General features: G+C 53.9%; 1 protein-coding gene across 1 annotated transcript in view; it reads left to right on the plus strand.

Annotated features, from left to right (window-relative positions):
* The window catches only part of LOC133353339 (sodium-dependent lysophosphatidylcholine symporter 1-like), a 59788-nt gene that overhangs the window by 16710 nt on the left and 25308 nt on the right, over positions 1 to 17770 (plus strand). Inside the window, exons 4-7 of the mRNA XM_061569488.1 lie at positions 6378 to 6510; positions 7348 to 7426; positions 8659 to 8876; positions 12604 to 12694. Coding sequence (XP_061425472.1) covers positions 6378 to 6510; positions 7348 to 7426; positions 8659 to 8876; positions 12604 to 12694 — 521 coding nt within the window. The remainder of the gene's footprint in view (positions 1 to 6377; positions 6511 to 7347; positions 7427 to 8658; positions 8877 to 12603; positions 12695 to 17770) is intronic.

A 17770-nucleotide genomic window follows, 5' to 3' on the forward strand; every position in this document is an offset into this window, starting at 1 on the left:
CCGGGGGGGAATCGTAGAGCGGTGCACTCACCGCTGTGCCACTACTCCCCCGTCTGTGTTTATATGAATCCTGGCCTCCTTGGTCTCGCCTGGCGGGTGCCAGGAGAAATGTTAAGGTTGTTTTAATAGCAAAGCACTTTGTTTGAACAAGAAAACATTTCTTACGGCCAGTGTTCAAAGTTGGTTAAAACATACAACGAGCCTGCCAAGGCATCGTGGGAATTCCCTCGGTGCCTTACAAACCAAACGTGCAGAATATGCCCCCCTGGGATGCACTCATCCATCATTGGCCATGATGCATCCACTGCTACGTGAAGGCGCTGACATCTTTCACGATCCTGCTGATTTCATTGCTCCGTCTCCTTTGGCCGGTGTGTGTCGTCCTTCCTCCCCCCGCGCCAACCGATGAGCACGGTTGGCTGCGTACGGTGAAAAATAAGTTCGACATGCGTACATACGTGGGTGTGGGGGGGAGGGGGAGGAGAAGGAGGAAATGGCGTGGACATGATCACCCTAGAGCAGGTTATATATTTGCTTGAGTAGAAGGTCCCAGTGTGCTTTAAAACTTGACAGGTTTGCGCTGAAGGCTGTGCTAGCTGGCACGGGTGACATAAGGGCATTGACCTTCCTGCTCCTGGGGTAACATAAGGGCATCGACCTTGCCACTCGATGTTAGATGTCGTATAATCGTGGAGAAAGATCTGCTGCGCCGAGGACTGGTTCCGGATATCACTCGCTGCTGACTATTATCCATAATAGAGATGTTTTGGGTTAGATCGCGTAAATATATAAATGTGTCGTTAAAACCTGCCACCACGCGACACAGCCAACTAGTAAGATTTGTCACGTAAACAGAACGTGGCCAATTCGTTACTAGTACAGCACACCGGTGTGTTGGAGAGCCAAGCCACAACATTTACAATCCGAGTACCATGTTTCGCCAGTAATTACAACCAGCTTCATCAGGCGGCAGCCAGATTTGTGAAGTCTAACTCTTTTGTTCCTTATATAGAGGCGTAGATGTGGTGACCACATTTCTGCGCTTTTGCGCAAAGTGGAGAGGGGGAGGGGGAATTGATGAGTCGATGTACATTATGCATGTGCATCATGAATGTGCATTAAGCTGACTATTAGCCGTGGCCCGCGATCGAACTGGCGTTGATGGGATTGGAAGGGCAACGGGCTCACCGCTCCGCCACTCCTGATGCTCGAGACGTACACTTCGGCGCGTCTTGTCGTGCGAGAGCTGATGGTGCGAGACGTGTGAAACCCTCACAGCAGCTTTGCTTCCCGAAGCGGCGGTGGGGAGCGAAGGAGACCTTTAGTGGCAGAGGTGGGAAGCCGTGCCCTCTCATTTGAACCAGCCCAGATATTGGTTTCGTTTCATTTTCATGAAGCGTATAATCAGGCCCCCGCCGTGTGTTTGTTTTCTCGGACGCCAAATGAAAGTGTGGCGTGTGCAGAGACGGGTGGAGAGGGACGAGCGGTGGGAAGAACGTTCGGATCGCCCGCCATGCCCCCCTTCCCTTCTTCCCTCCCGCACCTCCGATTAGCACGATTGGCTGCGTACGGTGCAAAAGAAGTTCAACGTACACACACATGCACGTACGTCCCAGCCACGGTACGCTGGTGTATAGCGCAGCTGCGAAGCCACTCAATCGCTCTCTCCCCCCCCTCCCCCCCCAGTGTGACTTACTCATAATCGGTTTATTGCTTTATTTCTGTTTGCTTTATAGCAACATTCTGTTTGTATTGGACTGCGTATCATTCGTACGCATTTTGCGCGCTCTTATAGTCCATCTACGTTTTGACGCTTCAATTTACTTAACAATTTACAGGTGTCAGTTTTGTTGCCAGAAAAATGGGGAAAAACCTTATTAGTATATTTTGGTACTGGCAAAGGAGGTCCCATGATGTAGCTGCTCACCCCAAGCTCTCATTACTCTGGTAGTGCGTTGTCTTTGAACTGTGCGCCTTTTGGCGTCATCTGGTCAAACACCATATGAGACTAGGCTCTAAAGAAAGCTGTCTCTGGTGTGGACCAATCAGTTTCAAAGACAATGCATAAATTATCAGTATTATTTTTTGTTTGCATTTGACTGCAAGTATTGTGGTTAATGTAAGCATGATTCCTTGCAAAAGGTGTCAGTTTTGTTGCCAGAAAAAAGGGGAAAAACCCTATTAGTATATTTTGGTACTGGCAAAGGAGGTCCCATGATTTACAGCAGTTTGTTAGTCGACTGGTGGATGAAGGGTCTCCGCATGTCGTATCTAGATTGAGATACAGTCACAGGCTGTAGTGGTTATTTGCGAAGAGCGCCTGTGCAGGCCAGCACGGCACACGAAGAGGGTGTGGGGTTGCCAGCACCACGCCTGGCCGCTTTTGTCTCCCCAGTGGCGATCTGTACACACCGCACCAGGCACTGTCCTCATTTAAATCCGGGTCGAGTCGGTTTGGATATTGGTCGTGAGCGGGAATCGAACTCGGGGTCGCCGGGTTCGTTGTGCGGTGAGCTCGCCACAATGCTCGCACTCATTATGCACACGATGCTTGCAACACAAATGAACCGCAGAACGTCGCTGATCTTAAGGAACATAAACCATCGGGCAAACTCCGGTCGTCCTCGCAGCAGCGACTTTTTGGCTAACCATCGAACAAAGTCGGTGGTCACCTCATCGCGCGCTTTCAGATGCTCTTGTGCGACCGTCTGGAATGCTCTTTCGATATTAAGAAGCCACTGGAGCTATGCACTTTTCAATCTAGACTGAAAACTAATTTCTTCAGAACTTAATTTTGTGTTCAATTTGTTGTCCTTCCCCCGCACCTCCGATTAGCGTGGTTGACTACGTACGGTGCGAAAGAAGTTCAACGTACACCTCATACGTGTCAGTCGCGCGAGCTGTTTAACCATACTTCACCATGCTGGCCAGTGCAGGTTCAGATATCACTTGCCACTGACGCGAGCTGTGGCCGTGAAACATCTTTCTCTCGCGTAGACTGCGGAAAGTATTGCAGAAAACACATTGTCCTGCGGAGGGAGCTGGTAGGAACGTTGGGTTGCTCGGTCAATGGCCAGGGTCAACGGCGGCGTGGTGTATTCCGCAAAAATGCCCGACTGTGAGGGCGGGCAAAAGCCGGCGTGAGTAGGTTAAACGTTGAGTTTTATAAGGGCACCACCGGGTGACCAGCCCCTCCCCACCCAGCCACTTTCCCCCCTCTCCTCCCCACCCAGCCCCACCCTCCCCACCTAGCCCCTCCCCACCCTCCCCTCCCCACCCAGCCCCTCCCTGCACGACGGACACAATAATCCCCTGTGGGCTGGTGTAACCAGGAGGTTCCTAACAGTATAATGAGAGTAACAATAGAACAATAATTTGCAGCCACGAATCAATCCAGTTCGAAACGAAGACCTCCCCCCGCGTTCAGATATCACTTTTCTTTTTTCTGCTGACGTTAGCCATTGTCGGGTATCGAACTCGGGTGCCACCGGCTCCTTGGCGCGGTGGGACGGAGCACTGGGCCTCCCAACCGCTCCACCCATTCATGTTGAACAAGTGATTTTAATTTGAGCGAGATCTGCTTTAGAGAACCACTTGCAAAAACAAACGCCTGTTGCTCTCTCGTATTTCATTACAACGGGATATTGCATTTTGCGGACGTTTGTGTTGTTTCGGTCGCCTAACCAGAACTTGGCAATTTCCTTCGTCGGCAAAATGTTGGCCTTCGCGAGGCTAAGTACACTCTCGCCGGTCGGAGAGAGGCGGCGCGCATTACATCTGCTTCCAGAATCTTCCCGCTCGCACACGCCGCTGTGGAGATTCCATTAAGCTTGCCTGCGTCGTGTGGTGGAGGGCCTTCCGACGCAGATCTGGCCCGACGCGTCGGCTGGCTCGCACCGGCGCTGCCGCGTTCGGTGAGATCCGACCCGAGCCACGCAAGCTTGGCGCTGTTCACCGTCGGTTGGCAGCGGTCGCCAGCCAGATGCTGCCCCCCCCCCTCCAGCTCTACCCCCTCCCCTCCCCACCAGGGGGTTCCCTTTCACCCTTCCAGGCTGGCTGGGCTGGTGGGAAATTCTGCCGATGCGGCGTTTGCCGAGCGCGATTATTTCTTCTCCTACCGCTCCGTTCGCCGTCGTGGCCGCAGCCTGGCGCAGCGCGGTACAAATATGGGCGCCGGTGTTTCTGCTGACGGGTCGTCTCTGCGGGAAGGGGGGGGGAGGCAGGGGGGGTCATGGATGCATCGTGGCTTTACCCAATTCGGTAATTTGCGAGTACTTTTTAACTTGGCGCATCTGCACCGTGACGATGGAGCACGAATCGCGCCACAACCATCTCCGCTCCGCTACCACCACCTTCGTGCACAGTGCTCCGATGCGGCTAACGGCGGTGTGTGTGTGCGCGCACAGTGGTTGTGCGCGCGCGAACTGGTCCGGCGCGCTGCACCCCCTGACCCGACGTTCCGAGCTCGACTCCCGCTAAGCGCACCCACGAACCGTGGCGAATGTTCCAAAGCGCTCCTGGACCTCCCGGAGGTCGACTCGGCCTCAAATCGGTACTTTTTGTGGTATATTTAGACATTAGTACTGGGGAGACAAAGGCGGCCGGGCGTGGCGTTGGCCGTGCGGATAATTTGAGTTTCACTGACCTGCGAGGTCGACTGGACATTGCGGGTGCACACAGTGGGTTCGTGAACCCATCTGCGTGGAAATTTGTTGTCCACCTGCATTCGAGAGGGTTCCCTTGAGAAATGTCAACAACAACAACAACAAAACATTCAAATGCAGGTCCCCCTTGCAAACTAAGTCTCTACACTCGTCAAAGGCTTCGCCGGATAAATAAAGAACTCTTTTTTTACTGATATCCTCTTGCAAATGTAATCTTCCTCTCCCCTCCCTCCTCTCCCATCTCTTTCCTCGTCTCGTTTAAAAATCATGGGGTGGGGGGGGGGGCGCATCTGCGACGGGCTAAAATGGTCACAGCCGACGATCTTGCTGCCGGAGGTGCTGAATCGTAGAAGTTTATTTAAAGCGGGAAGCGTTTGCTGCGTCTTATCGTGCCGGTGTTCTTTCATCCTTGGCCGCGGACGAGGCCACGCGTTGCCAAAGCGAAATGAGATTCACCGCGATTCACGTCGCTGCCGCCTGCAATGCGTCGACGCGTTTGCGATGCGAGCGAAAGCAACGCGACGCTTTTAACTGACGCGCGCGTTCGGATGCGCTTCTGCGGCCGTCCGGAACGCGCTCTTCCCTGCGATTATTAGGAAGTCGCTGGAGCCGTGCACTTTAAAATCATCTGGATTGGGAACCCATTTCTTCAGTACTGCTTTTGTTGTGTTTAGTTTGTTGTCCTTCCCCCGCACCTCCGATTAGAGCGGTTGGCTACGTACGGGTGCAAAAGAAAGTCAGCACACACGCCTACGTTAACATTTCGGTCACGGAGCAAGTTTTTCAAATGCCCAGTGAAAATGCGCTCGAAAAAGAAACGGTGAAAAGTCAAAACGTCCTGAACCAACTTGCAGAGCGAAGTTTTAGGTCCACTGTGACCTCGGTTCACGATATAAATTTCTCTATTTTTTGCTCGTCGATCGCCGCACGCGCTCCTAGGAGCCCGGGACGAGTTCACGCCGCCCAGAACGATGGCCTGGCACACGCCCGAGGAGATTATTTCTGGTCCGGTAAAATATCTGATGACGGTGACCCCTGGCGTGGCAATTTCCACCACGCCTCCTTGCAAAGCTCTTGCGGGGACACGGTGGCCGCCCTGTCTGCACGCGAGGCGAAGCCAGCGGTATCGCGCTCAGAAATATTTTTTGCTCGACCGGCGTTGAGGCGTCTCGCGCTCGATCAGAGTGGTGCGAGATGTTTAAAGTCGCCCATTTCAGATTGCACGGATGTCTCGGCCGGCGGGGTAAATTGTGACTGTCGGAGATGCGCTCAAAAAATCTAAACGCCAGCGCAAGAAATGTTGGGTTTCTTGCTTCTTATGTCTCCGTTACGAGCGCCGAGTCTTACGATAATGCGTGTTATTGCTATGCGACGGACATTATTTGCAGGAAGTGGCCCGAGTGTAGGTAAAATAACTTCACTCGTACTTTTGCGACCTCATCTTCTGGCGCCAATCGAGTAATAACCGGAGCATACGTTTTCGTGTTTATTGGTCTCTAGCTACGAGCGCTTACACGCGGCGCACTTGCACACTTGCACACTTGCACACTGCACACTCCACACTTGCACACTCCACACTGCACACTTGCACACTGCACACTCCACACTTGCACACTCCATTCTCGCTCTCCCTTCCACGTCTTGAGATGCGGTTGCTTTGGGACGCCTCGCTGAGTGTCGGCATCCCCCCCGCTCCGCTCTGTCGCTGCGCAGGATCGCGGTGTCGACACCGCTGGGGGTGATCACCTACTTCCTGCTGTGGGTGGTGCCACCCGGTGACATTCAGATGGAGCTGAAGGTCCTGTGGTACCTGCTGTGGTACTGCCTCTTCCAGACGCTGCTCACGGTGCGATGGGCATGCTCGCCCACTGGCTCACTCACTCGTTCACTCATTCACTCACTGGCTCACTCGTTCACTCACTTATTCATTCACTAGCTCACTCGCAAGCTCACTCACTCGTTCACTCACTGGCTCACTCGCAAGCTCACTCACTCGTTCACTCACTTATTCACTCACTGGCTCACTTATTAACTCACTGGCTCACTCGTTCACTCACTTGTTCACTCGTTCACTCACTTGTTCACTCACTTATTCATTCACTGGCTCACTCGCAAGCTCACTCACTTGTTCACTTACTCGTTCACTCACTTATTCACTCACTGGCTCACTCGTTCACTCACTTGTTCACTCGTTCACTCACTCGTTCACTCACTGGCTCACTTGCAAGCTCACTCACTTATTCACTCACTGGCTCACCCACTCAACGGCTCCACTCCTTCACTTCAATCACGCTCTCTCATGCAGGAACCCTCCTAGCCGGTTACACACTCGTTTATTCTTAGTGACCCACCCATTCATTCACCCACTTACCTACTCATGCACCCAACCACACACCCACTCACGCCCTACCCATTCATTCACCCACTCGCACACCCACTTGTTTACTCACTCGCTCACTTACCCGCCCATCCACTCGATTAATCACCTACACACACATCCTCACTTACCATTCAGAGACCCGCTCACTCACCTATCCACCCACTCCTCACTCACCATTCACCGACTCATTGACCCACTCACTCACCTATTTATTCACTTTACGGAGACTTTCTTCTCTCTCTCTCGCCAAACCACCCACCCACTCACTCTCTCTGTCCTCCCATTGTCACATCTCGTCCACAGTGCTTTCACGTGCCGTACTCGGCGCTCACCATGTTCCTGAGCGACAGCCAGAAGGAGAGGGACTCTGTGACCGGCTACCGTGAGTCCACCCCGACAGCTGCACGAAGACACAGATTAAGCGCTCGCCACAAGTGAACAACCGCAACGATCCCTCGCCGATGATCTGGTCAAGGAGCAAAAAAAAACATCAACGCGCAAACTCCGGTCATCCTGGCAGCAGCACCAGCGGCTTTTGGCCCGGCCCTCGATTAAAGACGGTCGGCGCGTCGTGCCATTTCAGATGCGCGCTTGCGGCCGTCTGGAACGCGTCTCTCCTGCCTTACGATATTTTGGAAGCCACTGGAGCTATGTACTTTCAACACTCGTTTGAAAACTCAATTCTTAAGAACTTATTTTCGTGGTCAGTTTGTTGTCCTTCCCCCGCACCTCCGATTAGCGCGGTTGGCTACGTACGGCGCGAAAGAAGTTTCAACATGCACACATGCACGAAGGCTGGATTGCCCTGGAGGGATCGTCAGAATAGACTATTTCAGATTCAGGATATTTCTTTACACTGGAGGAATCCGATGAGATACAAAGCTCATTTTCACAGATGTCCTGTCGTCCCATTGACTCACCTGCCCACAGCGTTGGTTGACCATTCGCCATGCACTTCTGCCTCTGTTAAACACGTGGACCCACACGTGTACATCAACTATTACTGTGTACGCTTTAAAAGGGTAATCGTTTTTCACTTTGAGTGTGCATGTACCCAAATACGTACGTATACGTGCGTGTATGTACGTGTGCTAGGAGCGGTGGGGTAGCGGTTAGCGCTACGAACCCGGCGACCCGAGTTGAATTCCCACCCACGGCCAACACCTGGTGACGATCATCTGAACCGGTCCTGTGCCTCCCCTAGGTCTACTCAACCTCAAATGAGTACCTGGTGTGGTGTGTAAACGTTGCCACTGGGGAGACAAAGGCAGTCGGGCGTGGTGCTGGCCACCCACCCCTTCGAGTGCCGTGCCGGCCTTCACAGGTGCTCGCAAACAGCACTTTGCCCAACGGTCTGTTAACGCTATACGGGGGATATTTGTATTTGTGTGTACGTGTGGGGAGAGCGTTAATGTAGCGGTTAGCTGGTGCATCTCAGTCGGTCAACCCATGGCACCTGGGTCTATCACGTGACCTCCTATTAGCGAGCCAATAACACTTTATGTGGCTTCAGAGCGCACCTGGCCCGGCACAGGTGCCGCGGTGACGTCACCACCATGTAATGGCGAACGGCGGCCGTTCTTGTTGTTGTTGTCGTTTGTCGGTGGACCGCAGGCATGACGGTGGAGGTGCTGGGCACGGTGTTGGGCGCCGCCATCCAGGGGCAGATCGCGCAGGCCTTCGCGAGCGGCAAGAGTCGTGTCAAGTGCGAGGACCTCGCTAACTCGTCATCCCTCTACTCCCTCAACGCCACGATCGCCCCCAACGTCACCGACCTGTGGGTCACCCCCGGGGTCGCGGCCAGCTCCAACGATGAGCACCTCGAGATGCTGGTAAATTCTCGAGCCTGGTTGGCGTCGTTGCGTTGCGGAGGGCGTGGGGGTGAGGGGCTTGGGGGGGGGGGGTAGGAGGGACGGGGGGAGTTGTTTATATAAATATAGTTTTTTTTTACAGTTTGTTACTCAGCTGCCTTTGGCTATATCCCATGGTAATTGCTGTCATTTTCTGCATTGTGATTTTTCTGGTCCGGATCCAAAAGTCAATTATGTTCAATTATGGGTGTTATTTAGCCAGTGACTTAATCACTGATGATTGGGTGTGTTACCTAGGCAATGTACTGAAACTAAACACTTTTTATTTTTATTTTACCAAGTAAAGGCCCTGGCCACAATTGGTAGCTAAACGAAGTGGCTTATCGGCACGTGGAAATGTACAGCAGCCAATCTCGTTTACATCTGAATCCGAGGAGGGAAGGGTCAGTGCACTGGACTTGCAACCCAGAGGTCGACTTTGATTACATCTCCTGGCGCGGCGGTTGCATCAACTGCGCAAGAATCGGATATCACTCGTTGCTGACGCTAGGTCACTGGGTTCGTAGCGCTAACCGCTGCACCTCCGCTCCGCTCACACTCTTGACACTGAATCGCGCGATGTTTAATTGACAGTCGTTTCAAGATGAGCATCGCGTCAATTGGCGTGTTTGAATCTGCGGCTAAGAAGTTCGACCAGCTATTCGGCGATCTGCCGAACTGGATCGTTCATGTTGACGCTGAGGGTTTAGCCTGCAATGATTTTGAACCATCTCATTGGCTCCGTTAAAATGAAACTTTGTCACAGCCAGTCTTCGGCGACGTCATTTGAACGCAGAAACGTTGCTCATGATCTCCGGTTTGTCCGTTGGCATACAATCGATCTCGTCTTCTCTCCTATCTGATTATCGGAAACGTTTTTTGTTATCAGAATCAGTTTACAAGTAGAGCATTCAAGCACACACTAAAAACAACCAAGAGCTAACAATAATATTTACACATTCCCAGATAAAGCCGTTTGCTATCCGCGGTATCGATTTCGACTTCGCTAGTCCGTCCTCCCAGCAAGGGCCCCTTTGAACGCTCTTCAGGGTCAAAGCGTCACGGTAACGTGCCTGCTATAGGAAGGGGGGGCCAGGGGAGCGGGTTTACAGGAAAGGCGGTCACGTGGAAAGCTGTAAGTGTGCGGTGTTTAACGAACGAACGAGCAAAAAAATTAATCATCAACGCACTCGCCAATGAAAAAAAATGGGAAACAAAAAATATGACGGGTAAGTTTCGGCCAATCGTGCTTCTTCACAGGTCACCTGCGCTATTAAGAAGGGGCCAGTGTTATCGGACGAATGTGTAGAGTTTTGTTTGTTGTTAATTGTGATTGTGCGCTGCTGCCAACGCAGCACCACCACCACCGCCACCGAGTAATCTGTTCAATATTTCAGAGCGCGCACATTCAGTCGTTGCCACTATCAATGACGCTTTAACCGTTTGGAAGTTTAATTCGGTCGGATGGCTCCATGGCAGAGCGAGCGGCGCACGTAAGTCGTAATTCTTGTGAGTTCAAATCCTGGTTGGGATGGGAGTGGGGTGGGCGGGGGGGTTGACTCAGCCCATCATCCCTTTGGGGTCGATAAAATCAGCACCACTTCGTGGCGAAGCCGACAGCGTTTTTCCTATAGTTATTCTCGCTCTCCACCCCCTGTAATGTAATAGAAATGTGTCATTTTCACCGCTGGGGCAGGAGATGGCTTTGACTCGTTGGGCTTTCACTCGTGGTTACTTTATAAGGTGCTTGTGGCGCCTTTCATCTGGCCCGTTGTAAACGACAATCATTATCTATGTTTGTTAATTTTAACATCGCCCGTAAACATCTATGGGGCAAAAGTTATTAACCTCTTCTGGGGTACTGTCCGAGCTGAAGCCTCAACAGGCAGCTTGTCGGGGCCCCCGTAAAGATTCAAATCACAAATTGCTACAGTACAGCTGTAAAGCTTTTCAGATAATAATAATAATAATGATCATAGAGCTTACAGAGTTTAAATACGGAAACTTTTAAGATTAGTCGTTGTTTTTTTTTTACGTAGGCCGGTTCACGCGAGTGCTCGCCGCACGATCTTGACCCCAAGCATTTCAAAGAATAAATAACGATCCTGGATATTTTCGGCCCGTCACGTGTTCAACCGAACAACAACAACGACGTTTTGCGAAAGTCGCGCCGTGACGTTATCAATCCAAGTTCACCCCACGTGCTCGAAGCAGAGACGCAACGATGCAACCATTATGTGATTCCACATCCCCCTCCTTCGCTGAGCAAGTCCGCGTCGGCAAGTCCGCGTCGGCAATGCCGAGGGGCTAGGTTCGAACCTCCGTTAAGATTCCAAATCTGGGAGCTGGTCGGGTGGCTCGTTTCGGAGCGCTGGGCCGGCGAGACCGAGACCCTCGGGTTCGAACGCAGGATCTCAGCGTTCCCTCTCTCAGCCGTCACTGTCTCACGGGAAAGACTTAACCCTTCCAGAGTAATGAGGGATTTCGCACACTGGATGAGGGCCGTCAGTGCAGACACGTGACGCCCGGCGTTCCCGACATCCCATCCTTTTCCGTGTTCCTTCGTGAGAGTCGGAATGATTTCCTTAGCGTGGGTGAATGTGATGAGCTGTGACGCTGTCTGCCACGGACGTCAGTTTCGTTTATACCCTTGACTCTATCTCCACCTTTTCCATTGGCGTGCTACAGGGTATGTTGCGTGCGTGTATAAGTAAAAAAAAAGTTAATTTTTTTTATTTTTTGAAACACGTTCGTGTTTGAGCATTCTGGTCTCAGCTAGCGTGGCCGGACAAGCCGGGTCCATGGTTAGAGCGAGAATGTGTTGTCGTCTGAGGAATTTGAGGCTGGGTTGGGTGGGTGTGGATAGGGTGGAGACCAGGGGAAGACAGACAGAGAGAAAGAGCGAATCGAATCAAACGTAGGCCACCACCTCCCCCACCTCGCCCTCCGTCTCGTCACAAAACAAAAAGAAGGTTGTGCCAGGTGAATGACCGACATCCTGGAAAACTACTGGCCGAAATAGACAGCTTTAATTATTCACAGCCGTCACCAGCGGCGTGCGTAATCACTCGCTCTGCGTCACGTGTTGTTGCAGGCGTGCACGTGGCCCGTATCAGAACCCTCCCTCCCTAACCCAACTGCTTCAAATCAAGACGGAATCTTTAAGTTGATGTGTGCGCAGTGTGGGGAGCGGTAGCGCACTGGACTGCGAATCTCAACCTTCAAATTCACTTCATCTTGATTTAGACTGCAGGTAGGAATCCGACGAGCTATGAAGCCCTCCCTCCCTCGGCCCCCCTGGGGCCTCTCGGGGCGGCCATTGTGCCCCAGCGCAGCTGCAACTGCCCAGGCCGGTGCTGTTCACGAGCAAGGCCCCCGCGGGACACCGGCGGCCCCTGGGTGGCCTTGAGTGCAGCCCCTGACTTGCACCCCGCCCCTCGCGACAATGACACAAATAGTGAAAACACGTCCTCTTCTACTACCTGCTCCCCCCCCCCGCCCCCATCATCGTTGTGCTGTCAAAACCCCCGACGGTTTCTAATGCGTGTAGCGGCCCTCACGCTGATGATGGCTTATCGGCGAAAGTGGCGAGCACTGAGGTACACATACTGAAATGTTCACACTGAGGTGTTCACACTGAGGTACACACACTGAAGTACACTCACTGAGGTACACGCTTTTGCTCACGTTTTGTTGTTTCTCCGCGCAGCGAATGGGCTACATGGTGGGCGCCGCCGTCATCTCTGGCCTCTACCTCCTGTGCGCCGTCACGGTGTTCTTCGGGGTGAAGGAGCGTGACGGTGAGTCCGCGCTGCTCGGGCGAGTTACTCGCCGTGTACTCGAGATTGCGGACGGGGTCGTGCGCGCGAACGTGCGTTTCGTGTCGCTCGTATTCATCCCGAGCCCAACCGTGTAGCCTTCTGTAACCGTTCGATTGGTTTCTCGTGTGCGGCAAACCCGACAATCGTCGATATTTTTTTTTACATTTCCTTATAAACGCGTTCATCGACGATTCTTAACGACGATACCCCGGGACGATACTCGACGTGACATGCGGCCGCATTGGTAACGCGGCGGGGGGGTTGGGGGGGAGGGGACTGATGACTGCAACGTTCGTCCCGTATCGCGGAATTGAATGTGGGGGGCGGTTTTGGCGACTGAGCGTCGCCGTCCGTCAACGGTTTGCCGGGTCGGATTCGCCACGCGTGCAGGTGGGTAAAATCCCTACGGCGTGTCGTACGGCCCTCCTCCGCCCGACACGGCCAGAAAAGTACAGTTGTCACGTGAACATAAGCGGGGGCACAGCGATCCACACGGCGAGTCGGTTTGACGTCGTTCTCGCCGTTGGGATGGCCCGACGATGATGCCGCGCTCCTGGGGATCGACCGACAATGCTGGTCCCGACTGCGAGAAGAAACGCTGAAAAGCGTTTGTTAAACGCGTGTGAATTGCTCTCCGACGCGCGCCGCACCGGTGGATGAATCGGCGCCGTTTCGCTCTCTTCGCGTGACAAGCTTTGTGCGTCTGCCCGTGTCGGGTGGAGGAGGGCTGCTGCGCGACACGGCGTTGGCATTTTACTCGCGAGCGTCCCGTGATCCGACCCCCCCCCCCCCCGCAAAAAAAACAATTGCGAATCATCGTGGAATTTCACGTCGCGCCGTAAAATAATCGCAACGCAGGCAACCAGTTCTTAAAGGCGCCCGTCGGCCAGCGATGCTTCTGCAGCGCTGGTTTTTGTATGTTTTTAACGATAATAATAATAATTTCAATGCATAAAGCGCCCTCAAACAATCGTTCTCAGGACGCTATTTATTTCAACGCAACGCGAGCAAGATCACAAAACGGGAAAGGGGGGAAGACGAAAATTCCACAAGCGAAAGCCCGGAGATCGATGTCACCAGGGCTTGGTGAAGTGGGGGGGGGGGGGAGTGGCGGATTGGGCTCACCGGGGATTTTCGAGAAGAGAAGTGAAAGTTTATTTGCTGGGGGGGGGGATGCAAACAGAAGGGTAAGAGGGAAGATAATTGAATGTAAAAGGGGACGAAGGGGGGGCGGAGGGGCGAAGGGCGTGGGGGAGGGATCGCCAGCGCTGGGTTTTTTCAACTTCCGCTCACGTTGCCGAAGTCCTCGCCGCTCGCGACACGGGCACCTCGGAGGAGGTCACGGCGCAGGCCGACCTCCCCCGCCCCCACCCCCCCCCCCCGTCGATCCTCGCTCCCGACGACTTTCGGGCAAGATTCGTCCCGCCCCCAGCCGGCGACCTTCACCGCCGGGCAGGGTCACCTCCGCACTGTAGCGGCGGCCGGCCCTCATCGTTCCTCCGCGCGTCCCTTGCTCAGAAATAATCACGGGGGGGAGCGGATGGGAGATGGTGGGGGAGGTGGTGGGCACAAGCTCGCCTGTCAGCGCCGAAGCAGCAGCGCCGAGATGCTAGGCTAAGATCAAGGCTCGCGTTCCTCATTTAGGAGGCGATTCGACCGCTCGGGTGACGCAGCGCTGGGCCAGCAACGCCGAGTTCCCACGTTCGAATCCAAGACCTCGGCAGTGACACTTTCGGCCGCCGTTGGCTTACGGACAGACTGGTTCCCTCGAGAGGAATGTGGAAATTTTTAAACTCCTAGATGCGGGGGCCGTCGTTGCAACCGCGGTTTGAGGGTGGAGACGTTGAATGCCGCCAGCGATTGGCTACAGCGCAGATTTCCTCTTCGGTGCCGGAAGCCTCGGTAATGCGTTCCTCTGGGTGGCTGTGGTCTTTGTCGCGTGCGGCTGGGTAATGTTTATTGAAGCAAAACGGTCGGGCCCGAGGATTTGTCCCTTTTGCCGACGCTGTCTCTTAGCGAAGCTCCCCCCGCACGTTTCACGCTCGCCGGAGTTTGACGCTAACAGCGTCACCAACGTTACCATTACGCCAGCACTACGACGGACGGGAAGTTTGCCCGCCACTGACTAGCCGCTTCGCCGAGCGCTGACACCGTCGTCAGCCACGTTCGATCCACTGCTGGATGAAAGCCTCCCCAAGCCACCGCCAAACAACCTGTTGCGATGTATTTGGGGCGGCGCCGTGGCGAGATGTTAACTACCTCGCCTGGTAAACAGGAGGTCGTGGGTTTGATCCCGGCCGGTCACGCCTGCTGCTGTATATTTGTAGTTTGCATGCATCTCTCCCCGTGGTCATGTGGATTTTTATGCGGGTCCTCCAGTTTTTACCTCCCCGTGTAGAATCATGCGTTTGAGAGTATTTTCAAAAACATTTCTACGTGATAAGCCACTTCGTCGCTCTATCATTTGTGGCCGGGTCGCTTCTCTAAAATAGCTACATAGCTCAGTGGGCCTTACCTGGTAAAATAGAAATAGTTGAGTTTTTACTTCATCTTCCATCTAAATACTGATTTCAAACATTGCATAGATGCCGCTTTCATTTTACTGCCGCACATGATAATCATGATAATCATGAATCGCTTTAAATATCGAAGGTACGTATTTATACACGTACAAATTTAATCTATATATTTTAGTTCCAGTAGATCAGTCGCAAAACAGAAAATCTACTCGTACGTGACCTTTTTTGCGCGTTTAAGAATCGAAGTCAATTGACCAATTGGATCGTTAGGCCCCCCTCTCCCCCCTAGGATCAGCCGTCAACCTGCGGCCATCGAGCAGTCGTCTATCCGCTGCTGGATGAGAGCTGTCCCCAAGCGATACGAAATCCGTCCCTCGCCGCGCCACGACGCAACAATCGGCCAGTAGCTCCTCCACGCGAACGGATCTCACGGCCGCTCCGTCTCCTCTCGTATGCGTTTTTCCTCCTCGGGCTTTCTCCCCCCCCCACTGTCTCTGCCCCGCCCTCCAGCCGTCCTCTTGTAACTCTATCCGCCCGTGGCATCCTGCAGAGCCGATCCGTCACCTCTCCGCCGCACCATTCGCAGACGACAGCAGCACAGTGCTGTGCGCGAAATTCCATCGTAGCCGTAGCTTTCCAGACGAGACCCCCCCGCACCCCCTCCCCCACAACTATGAATAGATGCGATCGCAAATACTTGGATACTTGGGACGTTTACAATCGGTCGCAGGGGTTCGCCGAGTTTATATGCCCGGCTGTGGCATCCGTCCGAGCGCGCGGGGCATGCACCCGCGTGCCCCCGCGCTCAACGCACCTCCCGAAAGTTCGTGTCCCGTGTGGTTATCTTAGTACACCTGCGCACGTGCACGCGTGTTTACATAGCGTGGGGGGAGCGTCTGTGTGCGCGTGTGGCGTGTCCGTGCGTCTGTGTGTGCGTGGCGTGTCCGTGCATCTGTGTGCGCGCGTGCCGTGTCCGTGCGTCTGTGTGTGCGTGGCGTGTCCGTGCATCTGTGTGTGCGCGTGCCGTGTCCGTACGTCTGTGCGCCTGTGGCGTGTCCATGCGTCTGTGTGTGCGTGGCGTGTCCATGCGTCTGTGTGCGTGCGTGGCGTGTCCGTGCGTCTGTGCAAGTGTGGTGTGTCCGTGCATCTGTGTGCACGTGCCGTGTCCGTACGTCTGTGCGCGTGTGGCGGGTCCATGCGTCTGTGTGCGTGCGTGGCGTGTCCGTGCGTCTGTGTGCGTGCGTGGCGTGTCCGTGCGTCTGTGCGAGCGTGGTGTGTCCGTGCATCTGTATGCACGTGCCGTGTCCGTGCGTCTGTGTGTGCGTGTGGCGTGTTCGTGTGTCTGTGCGTGCGTGTTGGCCAGCAGCTGCCGCCATAAGAATGCGCGGTCCCACGGCGTACACAAGAATAAGTTTGACGTACATTCATACGTACACACACGCAGTGCTCTGCAATGTTGACGACTTGTCACGGGTGTGACCGACTGACATTCACCGGTTTATTTATTAATTCATTAAACGTGGCACCCCACCCCAAAGAGGCAGTGCGGTGGGTGAAGTGGGTTAGGGCTGTCGGATCTCCCGGACGCGGCAGTTCAAGCCAACGGGGCAAGCTCCCGAAACGCCCTCCCGGCTCCTGCGGTATATGTCGTCGACGCCACGCAGCGCGTGGTGGTGGTGGGGTAAAGTGTGGGTACTCCCCCCTCCCCCTCCACCACCACCTCTTCCCCACCTCTTCCGAGATGTCTGCCTTGGGCCAGAAATGTCCCTCTGTCACAGAGGCCCCTTCCGGCAGCAGTGGCGCTGAGCGAGCGATCGAAGGCCGGCAACCTTTCACCGCTCAGGTTGCCCCCACGGTGGCGAGATGTTAACTACCTCGCCTGGTATACAGGAGGTCTCGTGGGTTCGATCCCGACCCCCGATGCCTGCTGTTTATTTGGAGTTTGCGTGTCTCTCTCTCTCCCCGTGGTGGTTCGCGGGACCTCCGTTTCTTTTGCCCTCCACGTATGTGAATCAACGTCACGCGTCGAGCGTATCTGGCCGCTGCAAATTTCCACTCGTGATGGTGATGATGATGGGCCACTTCCGTTGAGCTCTCATTTGCGATAGCCAGGTTCGCTTCTGAAAAAAAAAGCAACGTAAGCTCCACGGATCCCTTGGCAAGCGAAATAAAAAGAACAATTCACACAGTTCAGTTTCTTTCTTCGAAATCCGATGCCCGACCGGACGTGGCTTGAATCCAGCAGTGGAGTGGGCGCCCCCTCCCCCCCTCCCTGCGCAGCGCCGTTCTTTAATCACGGGCGAGATTTATTTCACGAACAATCATCACAGCGCCGCACTCTGATTGAACGTAATTAAATACCCCGTGATGGCAATCGGTAGAGACACTGTGAAAAGCACAATGAAAAGCACAGACCAGAAGCGCCTAACAGAGCATGAAATCCTTTTATCCCCTGGACTTCATCATGACTGGCTACGAGCATGGATGTTTCTACATTGTAAAATAGACATGCGTGTGTGTCTTTGTCTTTGATGGG

The sequence above is a fragment of the Lethenteron reissneri genome, chromosome 43 (genome assembly GCF_015708825.2).
Source record: "Lethenteron reissneri isolate LAM-NWPU_2019-01 chromosome 43, ASM1570882v1, whole genome shotgun sequence".
NCBI lineage: Eukaryota > Metazoa > Chordata > Hyperoartia > Petromyzontiformes > Petromyzontidae > Lethenteron > Lethenteron reissneri.